The 20769-nt window shown below is 41.0% G+C and overlaps 2 protein-coding genes across 6 annotated transcripts in view; one reads left to right on the top strand and one right to left on the bottom strand.

Annotated features, from left to right (window-relative positions):
- LGALS8 (galectin 8) overlaps positions 1–7769 on the top strand; it is a 35826-nt gene extending 28057 nt beyond the window's left edge. For all 5 annotated transcript variants that reach the window (XM_017862273.1, XM_017862269.1, XM_017862272.1 and 2 more), the window contains 2 exons: positions 74–239; positions 3356–7769. In XM_017862273.1, coding sequence (XP_017717762.1) covers positions 74–239; positions 3356–3505 — 316 coding nt within the window. In that variant the 3' untranslated portion in view covers positions 3506–7769. The remainder of the gene's footprint in view (positions 1–73; positions 240–3355) is intronic.
- The window catches only part of HEATR1 (HEAT repeat containing 1), a 57779-nt gene continuing 43027 nt past the window's right edge, over positions 6018–20769 (bottom strand). The window contains 14 exon segments of the mRNA XM_017862268.1: positions 6018–6336; positions 7349–7457; positions 8929–9087; positions 9950–10104; positions 10645–10813; positions 10900–11004; positions 11154–11288; positions 11455–11616; positions 12538–12688; positions 13571–13863; positions 14309–14449; positions 15029–15152; positions 16509–16555; positions 20234–20394. Of these exon segments, the coding sequence (XP_017717757.1) occupies positions 6248–6336; positions 7349–7457; positions 8929–9087; positions 9950–10104; positions 10645–10813; positions 10900–11004; positions 11154–11288; positions 11455–11616; positions 12538–12688; positions 13571–13863; positions 14309–14449; positions 15029–15152; positions 16509–16555; positions 20234–20394 (2000 nt within the window). The 3' untranslated portion in view covers positions 6018–6247.

Here is a 20769-nt window from a genome sequence, read left to right as displayed (position 1 = left end):
TTGCTGAAACTGCCACTACTCTGTCCTACTTGGTTAATTAAGGTGCTTTTTTTTTTTTTCCCTTTCTCAAAAGCTTTAATGTTGACCTACTAGCAGGAAAATCAAAGGATATCGCTCTACACTTGAACCCACGCCTGAATATTAAAGCATTTATAAGAAATTCTTTTCTTCAGGAGTCCTGGGGAGAAGAAGAGAGAAATATTACCTCTTTCCCATTTAGTCCTGGGATGTACTTTGAGGTGAGGTTACAGTTTTTGAAAATGGGACAGCAGGAGTGGGAGCTCCTGGGAGCAGGAGTGGGATAAGTGGTCCATTTAAATCAAGTCCTAACTCAGTATGTGGAGGTCGTCTATGTTTTTTGTTTACCTGGAGATTGTAATTTGCCCCTTTTTATAATGCGGGCAATCAGTATAAATAGCAAAGCCAGTAGAGTGTCAAATTATGTGCACTGGAATTGGCATTTGTCATCATATTAAAATTCCTGTGTAGCCCCATATTGATAGGAATGTAACCAGGAAGCTTGTCTTAGGACTGGAGTCACACATTTAATCACAGAAGCAGACATGAGGGTGTGGAGACCCTAAAACTGCTTGCTTGCACTGGCCATCACCTCCCATCAGGGTAGATGGTTTCAGGTGGCAGTCCTTTCTCCTGAGGAGTTAGTCTTGTTTGTATGTATTCAAGGAAAAATACATCAGTCCTTTGGAACTAAAAGGCATGTAGTCCTGAGTCCCCAAATAGGTGAATATTGTAACACATACCTTTCCCAAAATATGTTTTTGGGATGCTGAGCAGAGAATCGTCTCCTTGTGATGCGGATGCCGGGTGGTTGGCCAGCCTCGCTCACCAGCTCAGGTGCCACTGCCTCACACAGGCACTTAGGGTCACTGGTTTAGGTTATAATTCTACAGCATTTTAAACTGCCACATCCTCTGGACCATGTGGGTTCTTGAGGACTCATCAAAACCCGTTACTAAAAGCATGAATATCAGGCAGAATAGATGGCAATGTGACATGCGTATTTATTCCTAAGTTCCAGTCTAATGCAGCGCCCTGGTATGTGGAGTGTAGACAGATGGGGGCTAATCATGGAGGATTCCCTGGAAGTTGTGGATATTGGTTTGGAATTCAGAAAGCTGGGAAGGATGTGGAAGGCTGAAGGTTGGCTTTTCTAGATTTAGGGCTTGATCTGAACAAGTCCTTAGAGGTGGGAAGGGCAGCACAGGGTTGCTGGCTTGGCAAGAGTCAAGGCATAAAGGGTGACGTGGGGTTCGCTGGAGGGAAACGGAGGTGAGCGCTCTAGAAGGAAGTTGAGCCTTGTGGTGGGTGACAGGAAACCAATGATGTAACTTGTTTTGGACCTATCTGGGCCCCAAGTTTGGATTTACTATATTAATATAAAAAAGGACAATAATGATACATTCAAGTAATGCTGAAAAATACTAAGATGAAAATATCTCCAACTTCATAATTCAGATCGTACCATTAGGATTAGATGAACCATATTCCAGGCAATTTTTTTTGCAGAGACAGTGAAAAGCATGGCTGGCTGAAGGAATGAATAGATGGATGTTGTATGCTTTTGAACAATCATCTTTTCCATTTAATTTTCTAATTCAGGAACAGTAATTATCCTCATGTTGATCACTGTTGACGATTTTCTGTACTGATAGGTCCTTTCCAGGGGCTTCCATCTCTTGCCTTTTAACGATGCTTGCACTGAGATTATCTCAGGTCTTTCCATTATGCCATTACTTTCATTTTAAATCTTCTTGCTGTTTCAAACACACTTTAGTTGTATCTAGTGTTTTAAAAACAATCTCATTCAGTATTGTAATTTCATCCGTGGGCTCTTCCTCTGGATGGAATCCATGTTCTTCCCAGCTGTTCGGCAGCATCAGATGGTTGTGAGGGATTCTGTTGTTCTGTTTTCTTCTAGGTTGAGGGTCTTGCAAAGGATGTGCCTTCTTTTCATTTGCAGTAGTCTGCTCATCCAGAGGCATGTCGTTTCTTTGCCACTTGCTTGTGATTCACTGGCTTTGCACTTGCTCTGATACAGTACAGGTGACTAATGGACTCCCTCTGCTGCCAACTTGGTTTTCCTTCTGAGCTATAGCATGAGGCTGTGTGTTTTGTGTTTCCTGAGATTTTGTGAGATATATCCAGGGTCCCTTCTACCTGGTGGAACTGGGATCTCCACCATTCTTGTGGGTAGAATCTCAGGTCACACCTATTTCCCCAATCCTCTGGAGCCACAGAAGCTTCATTTTGGCCAGCTCTGTCATCAGAGTACAGGCTTGAGCTGAAACTTCCTCCCCTTCCTGATTTCCCTTGGCAGCCCTTTCCACGGCTCCTGTCAAAAGAACGAAAACCCTCAACTTGCCGCTTTGCAGATCCAGGTTTTGTGCTTCATTCTGGTCTCTGGGGGTGGGGCCGGGTTGGCAGCAAGGCTGAGCTGCCCCTCCTTCTTCTGAAGCCTTCACGGGGGGCCAGGAGCACAGGGAGAGCTCAGTGCAGGGCCTCCCAGTGGCCTTCTCGGTGTGCGTGGAAACCCAGCCTGGCATTGGGAGTGCGGCGCCAGAAGTATAAAGTTTAGGTGTAAAGGTGATGTAAAAGGCTAGTTGTTGTTTTGGTTTTACATTGTTTGAGTTTTGTGCACAGATGACTGAAGGGCAGACACTGCTGATGAATCTGAATGAATCTGCCAGAATGCACAGCACTTCCCACTCATGGGGTACCCAGCTTTGATGGCTGTGGACAAACACACTGAGGCTAAGATGTGTTGAGCTTATGGAATCAGGATCACCAAGCAGCTGTAAAAACCCTAGCAAGTGCCTTAAGCTGCTGAAATTTCGTATTAATTGTCTGGCTTGTTGACGATGCTAGCGTTTGAGGCAGAAAAGACAGGATCCAAGTCCCTTGGTTCCAGGCTACTAGCTGGAAACAGCATCTCAGTGAACTAGAGCGACCACATTAGGAGTTTTCCTGCTTTAGGAGAGTCCCCAGTATCAGCGAGGAGGGGCAGCACTCCAGCTTTCCAGGAGCAAGGGGCAGGATGCGGCCGAGGGAGAGGGGCTGTTGAGGAAAGGAAGGCCGCAGGCCCTGGGGACGGTGTGAGGCTCCAAACACGTCCAGGTCACTTCCCTGGGTGGATGAGGCAGACAATGCCACCACCAGGGACACTTTAGTTATATTAGGGTCTTGGAAGTCACAGAAGGAAGTCGGCAGCAGCAGGCTAGGACTTTTCTACGTATAAAGAAATCAAATGGTTTATTCTGACACCCTGTTAGTGTGTAACAAACACAAAATGTTAAACTAAGGGGAACCACTAATGGCATGTTTCCTTTCCTTTCAGATGATAATTTATTGTGATGTTAGAGAATTCAAGGTTGCAGTAAATGGCGTACACAGCCTGGAGTACAAACACAGATTTAAAGAGCTCAGCAGCATTGACACGCTGGAAATTAATGGAGACATCCACTTAGTGGAAGTAAGGAGCTGGTAGCCTACCTACACAGCTGCTACAAAAACCGAAATACAGAATGGCTTCTGTGATACTGGCCTTGCCAAATCGCATCTCACTGTCATTCTCTTGTTTATATTGTTAAAATGAGCTTGTGTGCCCTTAAGTCCTGCTGGGTGTTCTCAGTCCTTGCCATGAAGTATGGCCGTGTCCAGCACTGAATGGGGACATTGGGGGCAGCAACACAACCAGTTAAAGCCACTCTGCCCGCTCTCCTACTCTGGCTGACTCTTCAAGAATCCCATTCAACAAGTATGTAGGGAGTACCTACTATAATACAGTCGCTAACATGTATTGAGCACAGATTTTTTTTTTTTTGGTAAAACTGTGCAAGGAGCTGGAATATATACTTAGTGGTCAAACAGACCAGTATGTTCCCTGTTCTCTTGAGCTTCGACTCTTCTGTGCTCTATCGCTGTGCACTGCTTTTCCTACAGGCATTACATCAACTCTAAGGGGTCCTCTGGGATTAGTTATGCAGCTATTAAATCAGCTGAAGACACTAATTTATCGAAGACACAACTCCTTCCCCGGTGATCACTCTCATAACCAGTGCGCTATCATATCCCATCATTGGGAGGACTGATGTTGACTTACATCATTTTCATTATCACAATAAACATGTGGCTCTATTAGCTGCAAGCTTTACCAAATAATTAGCACAACATCTGAGCACAGCACAGAAATTAAGGCAAAAAAAACAAAGCAGAAGAAGGAAACGGTGCTGAAATTAACCTGATGCCAAGCCCAAGACAGCTGATTTCTGCGTATTTGAACTTAGGGCGAATCCAAGTCTACACAGACTCCTACAGAAAGCTTAAGGAAGAGGCAAGATGCATTCAATTTGAGAGATATTTACGGGCAACAAAGTAAGGTCAGGATTAGACTAGAGGGAGTCATAAGGCAGGCAGTATCAGAAAGTGTACACCAACCAAGAGACAACGCAGGCAGAGGTAATGCAAACATCTGTTTTGTTCCCATGCAAATCACCACTCAAGGCCTCTGTTCTTCTTAAGATTAGTCCTCCATCATTAGCAACTGAGATCAAAGCGCTCTTCTGCTTTAAGTGATTAAAATCAAACCTGTATCAGCAAGTTAAATTGTTGCATTTCTGTAATTTTTCTACTATTTGAGGGGAGTTGGCAGAAGTTCCATGTATATGGGCTCTTTACAGGTCAGATCTTGTTACAGGAAATTTCAAAGGTTTGGGAGTCGGGAGGGAAAAAAGCTCGCTCAGTGAGGATCATTTTATCACATTAAACTGGGGCGGAACGCTGCCAGGATTTAGGAATATTTTCAGAACAGATTTCAGTTAGATATTATTTCTATCCATATATTGAAAAGATATATGTCATTGTCAATCTTACTTTTTAAAAAGTACTCAGTGTAGAAATTGCTAGCCCTTAATTCTTTTCCAGCTTTTCATGTTAATTTATGCAGAGTCTCACCAAGCTCAAAGACACTGGTTGGGGGTGGGGGTGCCACAGGGAAAGCTGTAGAAAGCAAGAAGACTCCAGAATCCTCCAGTTATTTTTCTTCATAAAGCCCATCAGAGTGCTTAACCGAGCTGTTGGAGACTGTGAGGCATTTAGGAAAAAAACAGCCCACTCACATCCTTCCTTATAAGTCTTAAGTTCATTTTCATTTTATGTGGAGTAAAAAAATTTAAAAAGCTATGAGTATTTATTATGAATTTTATTGAGACATTTCTTAGAAATATGCAATTCTATACGAGCAAGCTGTGTCTCTAAACTGCAAGTTGACCTTTTGCTTGCCACATTTCTGCATTAAACTTCTGTATTAGTTTCAAAGGCTTTTAAACTCAATGTGAACATTCTATGGGATTGTTCTTGATGCCTTTAAAAAGGGGGCAGATTTAATTTTATTTGAGCCTTCACTTTCCAGCTTCACCATGACCCAGTACTAGAGATTAGGGCACTTGAAAGCACTGAAAAAAATCTGATACTTACTGTCTTAGACAAGTAATTCTTAGTTAACCACCAATGGAAGTGGGTTCATTCTTAATCCGGGAGGAGCTTCCTCGTGCCACCCAGTGTTTCTGGGCCCTCTGTGTGAGCAGCCAGGTGTGAGCTGCTTTAGAAGCAGCGTATTGCCTCCATCTCCCCTGTTTTCCAGAAGAATAAAGGATAAAGGTGACAGTCATGCTCCTGGGTTAAAAAAAAGCATTCCAGAACCACTTCTCTTGATAGGCACAAGAAATGAAGGCTGAAGTTCGCCTACCCAAAATGAAAAGCAGGCTTTACGGGCAAAAGTATTTCTGTTGATTGCTAAATAACTTCATTTTCTTGAAGTAGAGAGCAACTTGGAGTGAAATCTGCAACACAGATACCATGTATATAAGACACTGCTATATAGAAGAGTTAAGGCTTCAAGTGCAAATGAGGCATCAGCTTTGGGTGCTAAAAGTAAACAGGTCTGATATTATTACCATCAATCAGGAAGAGAATAATAAATGTTTAAACAAACACATCAGTCTGTATAAAAATACCATGTATCATTTACTCTTTCTGTAGCTCTATACAATAGGCAGGAGAGGCTTATGTGGTAGCATAAACCAGGTGAGAATTTTGTAAAGAAGTGATAAAACATTTGTTAAGTACCACATAGGTGTATTAAGGCACCAAAAGTAACATGGCACCCAACACCCAAAATAAAATAAGAAAATCAGAACGCTGAGTAGAGTATGAAACACCACAGAAAGTCTTAGAAATAGCTCTGGAGCGGCTCTCCCAGGACACTTTCCAGTTGCTGAATAGTCTTTTGGCACTGATGTTCTACTTCTTCACATTCATCTAAAAAAAATAGTAATAATCAAAATTAAAATCTGAGTCCATCCGCCTGCCTCAGTTCTCATTAGTTGAATCTTAATATCTTGCATTCTCTGGCAATCGTTCAATCAAGAGTGAAATGAAGCACATCATTAACAAAGCAGGGGGTGCCACGGACCGCCTCCCTCCACACTGCTCCTTCCGCCTTCATTCCCTGCCCACAGGCTTGCACTGGAAGCTGAATAAGAACCCCAAAAACTCAAACTTCCTAGGGATGCCACCCTTTAGTAGCTCACACTTCCCCCCTCCAGGAGCTAAGAAACAAAGGAGAATGCACTTTTTTAGCTTAGATAAGCAGTGAATCAGTTAAGTACTGATCTACTTGCTCCACCACCCCTCCCTTAATAACATTTACTGTTATTTCCTGGGCCTAAGACTCTATGTTCCAGAACTGTCACAGCTCCCCATGTCACACTCACGAGCTTGTGATCTTTGTCAAATAATTGAAACCTTTTAAGCCTCTAGTTTCTTCCTTTGTAAAACAGAGATAAAATGTTGTGATTTTTAAGTGAAATAATCCATGTAAAGCACCTAACATGGAGTAGTGAAGGAAAGTCGCTTGCTACTAAAAGTGGACATCCTACTGCGTCCTTAATGCCACTAGGCCTTTCCATTAAATAACCTCCCATATGGGGACCAGAACTTCAATCATATAAATGTACGAGGTTAATTAAAAACACTACTGTAATCTGCTTGTATGATCCAAAACACCACAAAAGTAAAGACGGTGAAGATTACACTGTAAACGGACTCTCAAATGATCACGAGGCGGTCACTTCGCAACTCGCTCCCTCCACCCAACTCAAAACAGGAGCTCGAGCCTGCCTGGATTTGAGACTGGAGCCGTCTGTATGAGGACTGGATCAACTGCTAGTCATGTTATATCCAAATCTGCATTATCATTGGGCACATTTTCACAGAATTTTACTGAATTATTCCTTAATTGTTTAATAGTTGGGAATAGTTTGGGAATTACCTTCCATCAACTCTGCTAAGAAAGGAATGGATTCTGGTAGCAAGACAATATAATTCTCCTTTAGTTTTTCAGCCAGTGCTAACACAGTAATCAAAGCAGCAAATCGAACCTGAAAGGGATAAAAGAGCAAAGAAATAAAAAGTAGTGTTACTGTATTATCTTAAGAGCAGTACTGACTGGAGACAAACTCTAACTTTTTAAACTAAACATTAGTTCATATGCATTTATTCACCTCATTCAGCTTTCATCTTAGAATACCAGTTTAACCATTTGGGAGCTGTCTGTAATATGCATAACCTTATAAATCAGTGTTTTCCAAACTGTGTCCCACGACTGCAAATCTTTAATGTGAAATGTCTTTTTATAATCTCTTCCTTTGAAGAAAAAAACCAATAAAATAAAATACCTCACGCAAACTCAAGTGTGTTGCCAAATTTTATTTCACTGGAGCTTGCCAGCCCACCAGGCTGGCAATACAGTGCCTCTGGCCTCCTCTGGCGGGTCTCCCCACCCAGAGCCCCTGACTGTCGTCACCACCATAGTTGTATGAGGGGCCAGGACACTCGCTTGGGCAAAGTGCCCATCTCAGCACTGAATAAAAAACATTCTGTGTCACAATATCCTAGTTTTGGGGCTTTAAAAATGTCTGGGTGTTCCTCACATGCCTTGTCTGTGATAAGGAAAGCAAGCAGTAGTTGGGTATTGTTAGCTTTTGAAACAAAAGCCTTACTGGTCTTCTAATTTTGGGTATTTTAAAGAATATCTGGATAGTACAAAGTGAATTATTAAAAAACCATTTGTAATTACCTAGATTCAATCAGGACTTCCTTGATTTGTGCAATCAAAGTAAAATATTACAATAAATTTGACACTGGTACTTGTATAAAAACCTATGGTTTAAAATGTGGGGGTTCATGAAAATAGTCTCATGGTTAGCATATCCTAATAAAGAATTTGAACTAATAAATCCTCTTAATAAAATTCTGCTTTGGGCTGTTATATCCAGTAAGGTTCTAATACAGTCATTAGTTTGAGAAATGGCGACTCATTGCTAAAACAGTTTGAAATTTGTGACACTTGGGTGTGCAATTTTGACTTACACTCAACCTACCCATGTTTTATTTCCACTGCCACCACTTACTCAACAAGATCATAAGCCTAGTATCTATAAACAACAGAATGTATTGCTCTAACTCAAAAGACTATTCTGTGGACAAATTCAATGCATCTCTCTCTGGAGCACAATGACATTTCAATGGCACTTAAAAAACAAGGAATTACTTCAAGTCTTTGTTATTTAAAAGTATTTAGAAAGTATTTTAGTACTTCTGCCCAATGCACCATTGGGGTGGGGATAAGGGCATAGCTATTCTTTACAAATAGCCTATAAGTAAAAACCAAAATTTTCTTAGGCACAAATTTCTGCCTAATACAAAAGACCGGACCTCTAGTACTGGACGACAAATAGCAATGTTCTTCCCTGCCAGTTTACCAGTGGCCTGCATCTGTGACCACATGCAGGCTGTTTAGGCCATGCAGTGAAAAGATGCGGTGTCAGTACTTGTCACCCAGTTCCTAACCTTAGGCGAGGCATCTCTGGTCTTTAGCAGAATCTGGTAGTTCAGCGGTTTCCAAAGAGAGTCATCCGCCATGGCCACCGAAAACTGCGCGATGCACGGTATCAGCTGCTTTGTCACCCGTTCCTGGAATTTCTCTTCTCCCCCAAGCCTGTTTTCCAGCTATGAAGACACAAAGACTTTGAACAACAGGTCTCATTTCTTTCTTCTGTTTGAAAAAATACCCAACATATAGATATTTTACTATCTTTCATGATATAGCAGGTTCAAAAACCAGGTATTATTCTAATACTGTCTAGGGCAAATGTATTGCCTTCTGGAACTCAAATGGAATTTCATACCCTTTACCATCACCCCTTTCTCTCCAGCAGAACATCTTGGAGGAGCTCTTTCCTCCAGAGGGCAGCCATGCTGTGACGTGTTCTCAGTGAGGCCCAGTTAAAACAAATGAATACATTAACCATGACACCTTATATCATGTCTTTCTTTTGAGCAGTTAACCCAAAAAACAACTCAGGGCCAGGCACGGTGGTTCACGCCTGTAATCCCAGCACTCTGGGAGGCCAAGGTGGGCAGATCACTTGAGGTCAGGAGTTCGAGACCAGCCTGGCCAACACGGCAAAACCCCATCCCTACTAAAAATACAAAAATTAGCCAGGTATGGAGGCAGGCGCCTGTAATCTCAGCCATTCAGGAGGCTGAAGCACAAGAATTGCTTGAACCCGGGAGGTGGAGGTTGCAGTGAGGTGAGATTGCATACTGCACTCCAGCCTGGGTGACAGAGCAATACCCTGTCCTATCTCAAAAAAACAAAACAACAAAACAAAAACCTCAAATTCCACAATGAAGTTGTATCTTTGAAAAAACAATTTTCAAATAAAAAATTTCATTTAATAAGACCAAAAAAACAAAAAAATCTTACAAGGGAAAAGCCTAACAAGCTGTCATTTGAGCAGATCTAAAACCTGCCAAGCTCGAACAGTGATGGCTTCCTCAGTAACGAAAGATGATTCTGTTTGGTTACCTGATCCACCAGAGGCATCATCAAAGCTTCTGCTCTCTCTTTACTTATAAACTGCTGGGTATCAAAAAGGAAGATTTTGTATAAACAGTTCAAAATAAACTGCAACAGCAAGCAGCACTTTTCAGGGTCATTTTCAGAGTCAAAAAATGCTTCATCTGTAGATGTGGGAAGAGTAAAAATGAAAAAACACTGAACTTAACCATTTAACCTCCAATGTTTACACTGAAATCACTATTAAAATAACTATAATCAGAAGAGGCTAAAATGATCTAGAAATCATAATCAGGATGAAGGCAGAACACAAAAAGCATGGTCTCTCAAAGAATGATTCCTTCTTTTAGAGTTAAGATTCTAACACTCGGTTTGGCAAGTTAAATTCCCTCAGCTGTCAAGTGGGTCATTTATTAGCATCAGAGAATAAACGAATCTTAATTTTTATGTTTTAAAGTTACTTCCAGTAACTGACAGTAATGGCCATTTACTTGATCCTTTCTCCCAAGTGAATTGACATATAACATTTGTTCATCATGCTAAAACAACACTTCACTGTCTGACAACAATGAAGTAAAAAATGCACCCTCCTTAGCTTAGAACTTAAGAACTTTTAAAATCTTGTCTCCGAGCACTAGGTTGTATCTTACTGGTACCTTGTATAAGGCACACAGAGCGACAACTGAACTGAAGCAACTACCCACCTGTTTTGGAGATGTTCACCTGGTTCAAGGTGTCAGCCAAAGGCTTCACTAAGTGGCCGGCAAACAGCGTAAAAAGCCCTTTCAGCTTTTCAGCAATGCAATCGGCCAAGTTGTAGAATGTCAACAACCTGTCCTTTGGGGCATCTTCTGTTTTAGCCCAATCAAACAGCTAAAAGGATAAGATAGTATTAGTTTCTTCAACATCTTGTCACTTAAATCTGAGCACAAAAGAGAGGAAGAGGAAGAAAGAATCACCTTGAAGAACAGCGGTCGGAATGTGACCTCGGAAAGCTTGACAACCATGGCTACTAGACAGTCAATGATACAACTTTCTGTTTTTCCAACTTCCTCCAGATCGTTCTGAAAACAGAAGAGCCCGTTTATTGCAGTGCTGATATCTGTCAATTATGTTGGCAAGTACCACTGTTACACAGCTAGACAGACTGTCCTTGGACTCTTCAACAAGTGGGTAACAACTTTAGGATTTGGAGGAGTGAACCTGAGCTTACCTCAGAGTGCTGGGCTCGGAAGTCCAGGGCCTCCAGGAAAAAGGTGGTTAGCTGAGACTGATGGGAGGTGAGCTCTTCCTTCTTCATCACCCCAATATGCTCTTGCAAGATGCTCATAAACGGACCCATGTGATTCTACCAATAACACAGCAAAGAGATGTGCCATTTTCAAATGATTCCTAGAGTTCAGCAATGTGCATTTTTCAAAATTAAATACACATATTCTTCTTTAAGTCAAAGTTTACACATTTCAGTACCACCTCTCCCTTCTCCAAAGTCTTAATACCCAATATGATCTAACCTTCCAGTTCTTCTCAATCTGCTTGTAAGTTTTTCTGATGGCGGGCAACAGGACTCGGGGTATGAGTGTGGTAGCCAGTGTCTTTTTCAGAGATGTGAGACGGATATTAGCCTGTGAGGAGGCCGAACCCATTTCACTAGTGATTTTCTCCAAGTGAATCACCTACAGGAATATAAAAAAAGTGATCAGGGCCATTGCAGATCCTCACTGACAAACACACACTTAGAGAAAGGCTTCATGATGATGTACTAGTGTTTGGAAAATGCTTAGCACCTTTTAACTACACTCAGTGTTCCTTTTAAAGCCAGCCCTAAACGTCAGTGGATAAAACTGGGCAGACACCTCTTGCCCAACTTGCGATCAGGGACGAAGGCCAGTGGTAGAGGCAGATGCACAGAGCACCCAGACAGATGATTTTCTTAGAGCACAGGAATGCAAGGGACCATGGCAAGAGTCAAGTTGCTAAAAAACCGAGAAAGCTCCTCAGAGCACAGGCTGAGAGGGTTACTTGTAAGCCCTGGCTGTGGTGTATGTGAACCGGTTTAATCATTTGCCCATGGTAATGAAGGCTCCTAACCTTGTAAATGGCAAACGATCAACACAATGGAATAGCCAGGGCTCAACATTCTGAGCATTTTCAATCAGAAATACCACTGGCCCCTAGCGTGTTGACAGGAAACTGCTGACCTGCAATACAAAAATTCTGCTTTGCAAGATGCCTTTGGATTAAACCTCTCACAGTAGAAACAGGGCCCACCAATTTCCACAAATAATAAAAGGCGGCTCTATCAGCCCAACTCCAAATATCTCACAGAAGAAAAACAAAACCAGAATACATTCCGCACAATTAAAGAAGAGAAGCGCCTCACTAAAAGTGACCCCATATCAATTTCAAGATTAAGCGGCAAGGAGGATGGAAGAGAAAAAAATCCACATTTAATAAAAGCAAGCACATCTCTTCAGAAATAAGACTCCTTTCGGTCAAACAGAAACTAACCCTTAAAGAAAAAACAATCACGAAATTTGTGATCTTTTACTTGCTCCAGGCACCCTGCATAGCGTGTCACGGTCATCGTGGCTCACCTGGGAGAGAATGCCTTCCAGGTAGGGGCTGATGAAGTGCGGGAGAGTCTCCACAACCTTCTGCAGGGCAGCCAAGGCACTGAGCAGGTAGACCTCGCTGGAGACCAGCTCGCTGGTGTTCTTCATTGTTGTCAGCAACGATGGCATCAGGCTAGAAACGGAGTAAGAGCTTTAGAGGAACTGAAAGCAGAAACGGAGGCTAGGGAATGCAGCAGAGGCATTATGAAAAAAACAACAAACTTTGCCTATCCCCTCATATCGCTAGCTACCTCATAGCCTAAAAACCGCTGTCTACACATTTTATGTGGCTAAGCACAAGAAATCTCCCAGTGCCAACAGTACGGACACAACAGTAATTTAAAAATTAACAATGGCTTTCATTAACTGAACACTTACTATGTTTCAGGCACTATGCAAAACTCCTTGCAAGCACTGCCCTACAGAAATCCTATGAGGTAGATACTGTCTCTGTTTTACAGACAGTAAAGCTCTAACAGGTTAAGGAACATACTGGCTGTGTACAGTAAGGAACTACCACAGCCAGCAGCTTCTAACTTCCAAATTTGGCAACAGGAGGCAGCTTTGGCCTTGCCTAACTGGGTGGGCCCCTCTGCCGAGAACCTTCACCCACTGCTTTTTGACTATGCTAGACAAAAGGAAGGAAGAATGGGGGACGATTAACATCACAAAGCAGTGCATCTGAAGATAAATGGGAAAGCTGTTGTTCCATTTGAAGATTATTTTTATTATTTTTTTAAGAGACAGGGTCTCACTCTGTTGCCCAGGCTACAGTGCAGTGGTGCAGTCATAGCTTACTATAGCATCACATTCCTGGGCTCAAACGATCTCCCTGTCTTGGCCTCCCAAAGTGCTGGGATCACAGCCGTGAGCCACCACACCCTGCAAGATCAATTCTTTAACAAATCCAATTTTATGCAACGTCTACTCAGAGGAAAAAGAAAAGTCACCAAGGGGTTATTTTTCAATGTGTGCCAGGCGGTAACAGCTCTTGTTTAAGTCTCCGGCCGCATACCTGGGAAGCTGGGGGATGGCCAGCGCCTCCAGGGTGGAGGTCACCTCTGCTACACACAGCAGCGCGCTTCCCAAGACATTCTTCTCCTCCTTTCTCTCTGGAGCAATCAGTTTCACAGCAGTGTTCAGCACTGGGACAAAAGGATCTGGATTTTCTGCACCAAAATTCTTGCATAAAAGCTTTAAGGTATACAATGCTGTCTGTCTGTTGATTGCTTGTTCTTCTTCCCCTTCCTTTTTCTTACGCTGCACAATGGCCAAAAGGTCTGGAACCAGTTTTAGGAAACGGGTAACCTGAAGGGGACAGCCAGAATCCCCAAATCATTAAAGCTGCAAAAACTGTTTGTCCATTTTTCCCGTTGTCACAGCTTGAGACTGTCTAAATGGAAATCAGACTCGGGGGTCCTGAGTCACACAATCATGCTAGGCAAAATGCATGTTCTAACCAGTTTTTCACATATACAATTTGGAGTAAAAGGGACTTAGAATTATGCTAAGGCTAAAGCCACATAAGCTGTGTAGTAAGAATTCCACTAGGCTGAAATTTCATTCTAAGAGCTCTTACAACACACATATATTCCCATTAGAATTAACATCACATTTTAAAACATGTCATGGTATTATATTCAGATAATAATATACTTCAATTTGAACTTGTACCACTAGAGAAACTGAAGGGAGTTAAATGCAGCTCCTTGATAAAGCAAAGTAAATGGGTGTGTCCTGGGTCTTCACTCACTATTGTCTTCTTCCAGGATATATTCTGCTGTAGCTTGTTATTCAAAAGGTCCAGCGCTTTCCGCCGAACAGATGGCAGGCGATTGCCCACCAGCCCTCTGATCACAGGAATGAATGTCTCTGTGGGCAGCAAGGCATTGACCTAAAGAGAAGTTTTATATTTAACATGATAAGAAAAAAAAAATTAAAAAAAAGATAAACTTCAATTAAGACAGACTGCTGTCCATCGCACACCTCCAGGCACCAGGCACTTTCACACACATTTTCTTATTTAATTCTTAAAATAACCTTTCAGGTAGGCATTACTAACCACACATTATCAAACAAAACAAAAGCTTGATGTCAGGATGAAGTGTCAAAGGCATGAAGCTAAATCATCTAGCTAGATTTGAATTAGCAATCCTAATTTCAAGGCCAGTGATACGTATGTAACATACTTCATATTTTTATTGTATTCCACTTGAATAAAGTAGAACATTATATATTACATGACTTAATTTTAAAATATATGACATACATATTCTCATAACTGGTAGGGAAACAATTTTTTCCAGACAAATTTATTTCTAGTCATCAAGAGATTATTTTCTAAGAAAAATCTGAGCTTCGTTATATTCATAAAGGGAATTGCTAAGTTTTTTCTTAAAAACTTTAAATGATTTCACAATAATATAAAAAACAGCAACAAAACAATTAATTCCAGGGAGAAATGAAAACCTACCTTGTCTAACAGGTCGTAAGCTTTACTAAGGAGTGCACGCCAGAACTTCACAGTGAGTTTGTCTGCGTTCCTTTCCATGGACTGTGCAACAGCATTGATATAGCCGAGAACAGTCTCCAGCAACCTGAAACACGGAGCCTCGCTCAGCAAACAGCAGCTGAAGGCACTCAGAGAACTCGCTCATGTCTATCTCATGCTAAATGTTTCAAGTAGAAAGACCAATTAAATAATTCTGTACTAAATTATTTCAAAAACTACTCGGAAAGAAAGGAAATGAGGGATTACTGCCATAGATAGAGATCATCAAGAAGTAACTAGGCACTTCTGTGCAGAAGCATCGTCCTCGCTCAGACTCTGTGAGGTGAGGAATAAACAACAGATGCTGAAGATGTTTAAGGAACTCACTCATATCTAGCTCATGCTCAGTGGGTCTCACTGTGCTGTCCAAGTGGGGTGTTCAGGGAATTATGGCCCTAGGTTAATGGTAGGTGTGTGCACACACACACATGCACACACACGTACACACCATTTGTATAAAGAGAAATATCAATACAAATGAACATATAACCCACTTCTTTCACATTATTAGGAGACCAAAAAAAAAAAAAAGACTATAAACTTCAAATAACCTGTAATTAGAAAAGCACACATCAAATTCCAACACAACTACCACTGGAGATCCCCCCACTGCTGCCAGCCTGAGGTGGGAGCTAGAGGGAAGAGTGGAGACAGAAGTTGACACAGCACAGCAGAGGAGAGGAGAAGGGGGCTCAGACAAAATCAGCTCCAAACACAAAAGTCCTACACATAGCGCTAAAAGTCGGCCCACAGGACTGGAGCTCAGCAGCTCACAATCCTGGCTACAGGGCAGGCACTCTCCAGTGGACAGGGCAGGACAGTGGCCCTGGGAACGCCCTGCATCTGAAAAGGAGGTACACAGCAAGGCTAGGAGGCACCCCCTCCGAGGACATGAGAGTGAAAGGAAAATTCCTGCACCCAAATATATAATGGCAACATATGGATTATAATCCATGGAATAAAGAATTCATGAGCCCACAGAAATCAGGGCCAGATGAAAAGACACTAAACAGATATGGCAACTCAATACGAGACCGAAACTTGACATGGATTGTGAAGCAGAAACACATGCGGTGTAAAGGACAGTGCTGGGATAATTCGGGAGACTGGAATAGGAACTGTAGATTACATCACTGGATTGGACCAATGTTAAATTTTCTGAATTTGATCAATGTACTGTGGTTTTATAAGAATATCTCTTATTCTTAGAGACATAATATATATGACTTACTTTCACATGGCTCAGAGAAAAAAACCCTACGTAGCGAGAACGCTAAGGTAAATGTGGCAAAAGTGAACCTGGTTGTAAAGAGTATATGAATTTTCTGTACGATTTTTCCAGGTTTTCTATAAGTTTGAAGTCATTTCCAAATAAAAAGTAAAAAAAGAAAAGTAAACATACCTCTCTTCAAGGCCTTTTAAAATCTCAGGACCACCACTCTCAACTACCTAATTTTTAAAGAAGATGTCATTGAATATAAAAGTTGATAATAAAAGTCATTTCAAGTCAGTTCAATGAAACTTGGACCATTCACTCAAACTTTCCATAGTAACTTTTTCTGACATTATAATTTAATCAGGTTCATATCATCCTCATTATACTGTAGTAACTCTATTTATCTTAATATAATTACATTCTAGTGGTAGTATCTAAAAAGTACTACAATGGTTCAGAAAAAGACAGCAATCAACACTGAATTACCGCTACCGAATTCTATGACATGCTGATCTGGTGAGCGTACATATCATCGGTTGAGAAGTTAAACATTACAGATTTCAGCTGGAATCCCCCAAGTACTGCTCCTTGGTCCTATTCTCCCATTACCCAAGTCCCACAAACACAACCATCATCCCAAATCTGCTATTAAATGTTTCAAACAGTACATATCATGGAACATGTTTTTCTGGAAACATATTTTTGAGATCTATGCATGGTGACTTATGTTCTAGTTCATTCGTTTTAACTGCATATGATATTCCTCTATAAATATAACTTATCTATCCATTTGCCTCTGTTGCCAGATGTTCAGTTTATGTCCATTTTTTTCCCCTTTTATTAGTAATGCTAGAGAAGAACATTTTTATGTCCCTTTGAGCATCTAGGCAAGTTTTTACAGCATATATGCCTAAGGAAGGGAATGACCAGATCATAGGAATTACCAGAACTTTCAACCTCATGGGATCCTGCCAACTGCTTTCCAAAGTGGTTGGAACAATCACGCTGTCTGCCACTACCTACCCACTCCCTGGGATTAACAACTTCAACAGTTTTGCCAATTTGATGGGTATCACATTTAATCACATTTCCTGCTTATTGGAGAGGCTAAATGACACTGTACATTAATTGGCCATTTGTGATCCCTCTTCAGTGAATTCATATTCTTTGCCAGTTGTTCTAATGGAAACTGATGTTTTTTGATTTATGCAGAGCAATAATCTTCTCTTAGGCTGTGGCTTTCTAATGAATCAAAATTTTAAAGAAATTCTTTTCTATCCTCCAGTCACGATCACGTTCTCCTTGATTTTCTTCTAAACATTTGAACTGTTGTTTTTCACAATGAAGTTTTACTCTGACTAAAGTTGTCTTTTCTGTAAGGTGTGACATCGGACTTTTCCCCAAATGGAAAACAAATCATGCCAGGGCCAGCACTTGAACCATTCTCTCCCCTAACTGCTTTGTAAAACCACCTACTGCACTTCTTACCTACGCCTGCATGTGTTTCTGGGCCTACTCTTCAGTCGCATTGGCCCATCATCCGATGGTATAGTATGGTATCAGATGGTATAGTATGGTATCAGATGGTATAGTATGGTATCAGATGGTATGGCATGGTATCAGATGGTATAGTATGGTATCAGATGTATGGCATGGTATCAGATGGTATAGTATGGTATCAGATGTATGGCATGGTATCAGATGGTATAGTATGGTATCAGATGTATGGCATGGTATCAGATGGTATAGTATGGTATCAGATGTATGGCATGGTATCAGATGGTATAGTATGGTATCAGATGTATGGCATGGTATCAGATGGTATAGTATGGTATCAGATGTATGGCATGGTATCAGATGGTATAGTATGGTATCAGATGTATGGCATGGTATCAGATGGTATAGTATGGTATCAGATGTATGGCATGGTATCAGATGGTATAGTATGGTATCAGATGTATGGCATGGTATCAGATGGTATAGTATGGTATCAGATGTATGGCATGGTATCAGATGGTATAGTATGGTATCAGATGTATGGCATGGTATCAGATGGTATAGTATGGTATCAGATGTATGGCATGGTATCAGATGGTATAGTATGGTATCAGATGTATGGCATGGTATCAGATGGTATAGTATGGTATCAGATGTATGGCATGGTATCAGATGGTATAGTATGGTATCAGATGTATGGCATGGTATCAGATGGTATAGTATGGTATCAGATGTATGGCATGGTATCAGATGGTATAGTATGGTATCAGATGTATGGCAGGGTATCAGATGGTACTCCTGCACCATACCCCTGTCCTTGGCCCCTTACAGTTTGGTATCAATGTATCAATATAATTTCTTACAATGATATAATTGAAAAAGCACATTAAGTTTCTAGACTAATCTGGGCAGATCTGCCATCTTTAAATAGCGAGGCTTCTTATGCGTAAACAGCGTCTCTCTTTCCATTTCTTCCAAGTTTTCTTCTGTGTCCCTTCATATCTTGGACATTCCTCCATAATATTTGTGCACATATTTTTGTCAGGCTTGTTCTTGATACCTTGTAAGTTTATGTTTTTTTAAGTTTATGTTTTCATTATACAGGAAATCTTTTTTATCTACTCTGTTTTCTAATTTGAGGAATAATATTAGTAACAGTGTGTGAGACTAATTAGTTCAGCCAGCTTACTTGCTACATATCATGACCTACACTTACCTCTAGATAGTGTCTACACTGATCTCTCTCAAGCAAGCTTACTGAACTCATTATTAGTTCTAATTGCTGATTCTCTTCTTTCCTGTTTCTTACACTTCATTTCTTTTCCTGAATAGAAACAATGACAGAGGGCATTCTTGTCCCTGACTGCAGCAGGCACACCATTAATATTTCATCATTAGGTATGATATAAACCACAAGCTTCAGACTGTCACCTTTATTAGGCCAAAGTAATTCCCATCTATCCTGCACTGCCGAGAGGATTTTCTTTTCTTAAGTTGTGAATGAGTACTGAATCTGCTGTATTTCACTGTAAAATGTAAAATGATCGTATGTTTTCCCTTCTTCATATGTTAATGCATTATAGAACTGAATGTACTTTACAGTACTCTAATGTCAAACTGTTTTTATATTCCTGGTCATGATATTCCTTTCTTTCCTTCCTTTTCTCTCATTGTTTAAACAAGTTTAATACACAAACAGAGATGTACACAAATCATACATGCAGAACTCAGTATATCCAGGTAAAGAAAGGCTGGGCATGGTGGCTCATGCCTGTAATCCTAGCACTATGGGAGTTTGAGGTAGGAGGATCGCTTGGGGCCAGGAATTTGACATCAGCCTGGACAATATAGCGAGAACCCGTCTCTATAAAAAAAAGTTTTAAAATTAGCCAGACGTAGGTGGCACACGCCTATAGTCTCAGCTACTTGGGAGGCTGAGGCAAGAGGACTGCTTGAGCCCAGGAGTTCCAGGTTGCAGTGAGCCATGATGACTCTGCTGCACTTCAGCCTGGGACACAGAGTGAGACCTGTCTCAAAAAATAAAATAAAGCACAGGCAATTTATCTACTCTGCTGGTAGACATCTGAGTTGTTACCAGCTTTGTGCTACCACGAAGAATGTTACGAATATTATAAACATTCTTGTAGTTTTTGGTGTACATGTTCAAATACTTCTGGTGGGTAGACAACACTTAAGAATGAAACCACTGAACATAGAGTTTACATTATGTTCAATCTCAGTAGATCATGACAAATAGTTTTTCAGGGTGAAATGTAGTTTTTTTCTATTATCTGTAAAGGCATGCCTCACATTTTCATAAGCCATTTACCAAGCTACTTCTACTAACTGAAAACACAGTTCCCTTGGAAACAGCAGAATGACCTTTTTATAAACACATTTAAAGAACACATTACCTTTTTCAGAAAGTTATTGGAAGACAGGAGCTGAGACATGAAGGACACTGACAAAAATTTAAAATGCCGCAGTTGCTTGCTAGTGTGAGTCTCTACATTAAAAATCTGTAGCATTTCTTCTTGTGATTCACTCTTATTAGACACTGCTTTGGAAATGGTTTCTGAAACAGCAACAAAACAAGTGACCCTACTCACTTTCACCCGAATCCTTCATACAGAATTAATAGATATGACCTTTCAAGTAAAGGATGGTTAATGGGATAACATTTTCACAGAGAAATTTGTTCATCTATTACATCCAGTTTCTCCTCTTCTAAATTAGTGAAAAACGTGAGTGTATTTGCCAAGAAAGTAACCAATGGCCCTGAGAAGCGAGTGTTTAAGACAAAAACCAAAACAGGGAAAGCGGACAATCAAATGGAAGAAGACCATATCACAGAAGGAGTCTTTGAACTTCCAACTGCAGATGTAGATTTCTTTATCAAATGTATCTAATGTAAATGGGGTTGGCAGTGCAGTGTTAAAAACCACTATCC

This window comes from Rhinopithecus bieti, unplaced genomic scaffold (genome assembly GCF_001698545.2).
Source record: "Rhinopithecus bieti isolate Rb0 unplaced genomic scaffold, ASM169854v2 scaffold_57691, whole genome shotgun sequence".
NCBI lineage: Eukaryota > Metazoa > Chordata > Mammalia > Primates > Cercopithecidae > Rhinopithecus > Rhinopithecus bieti.
Note: the sequence above shows the minus strand (reverse complement) of the source record. Positions and strands in the feature narration are given on the sequence as shown.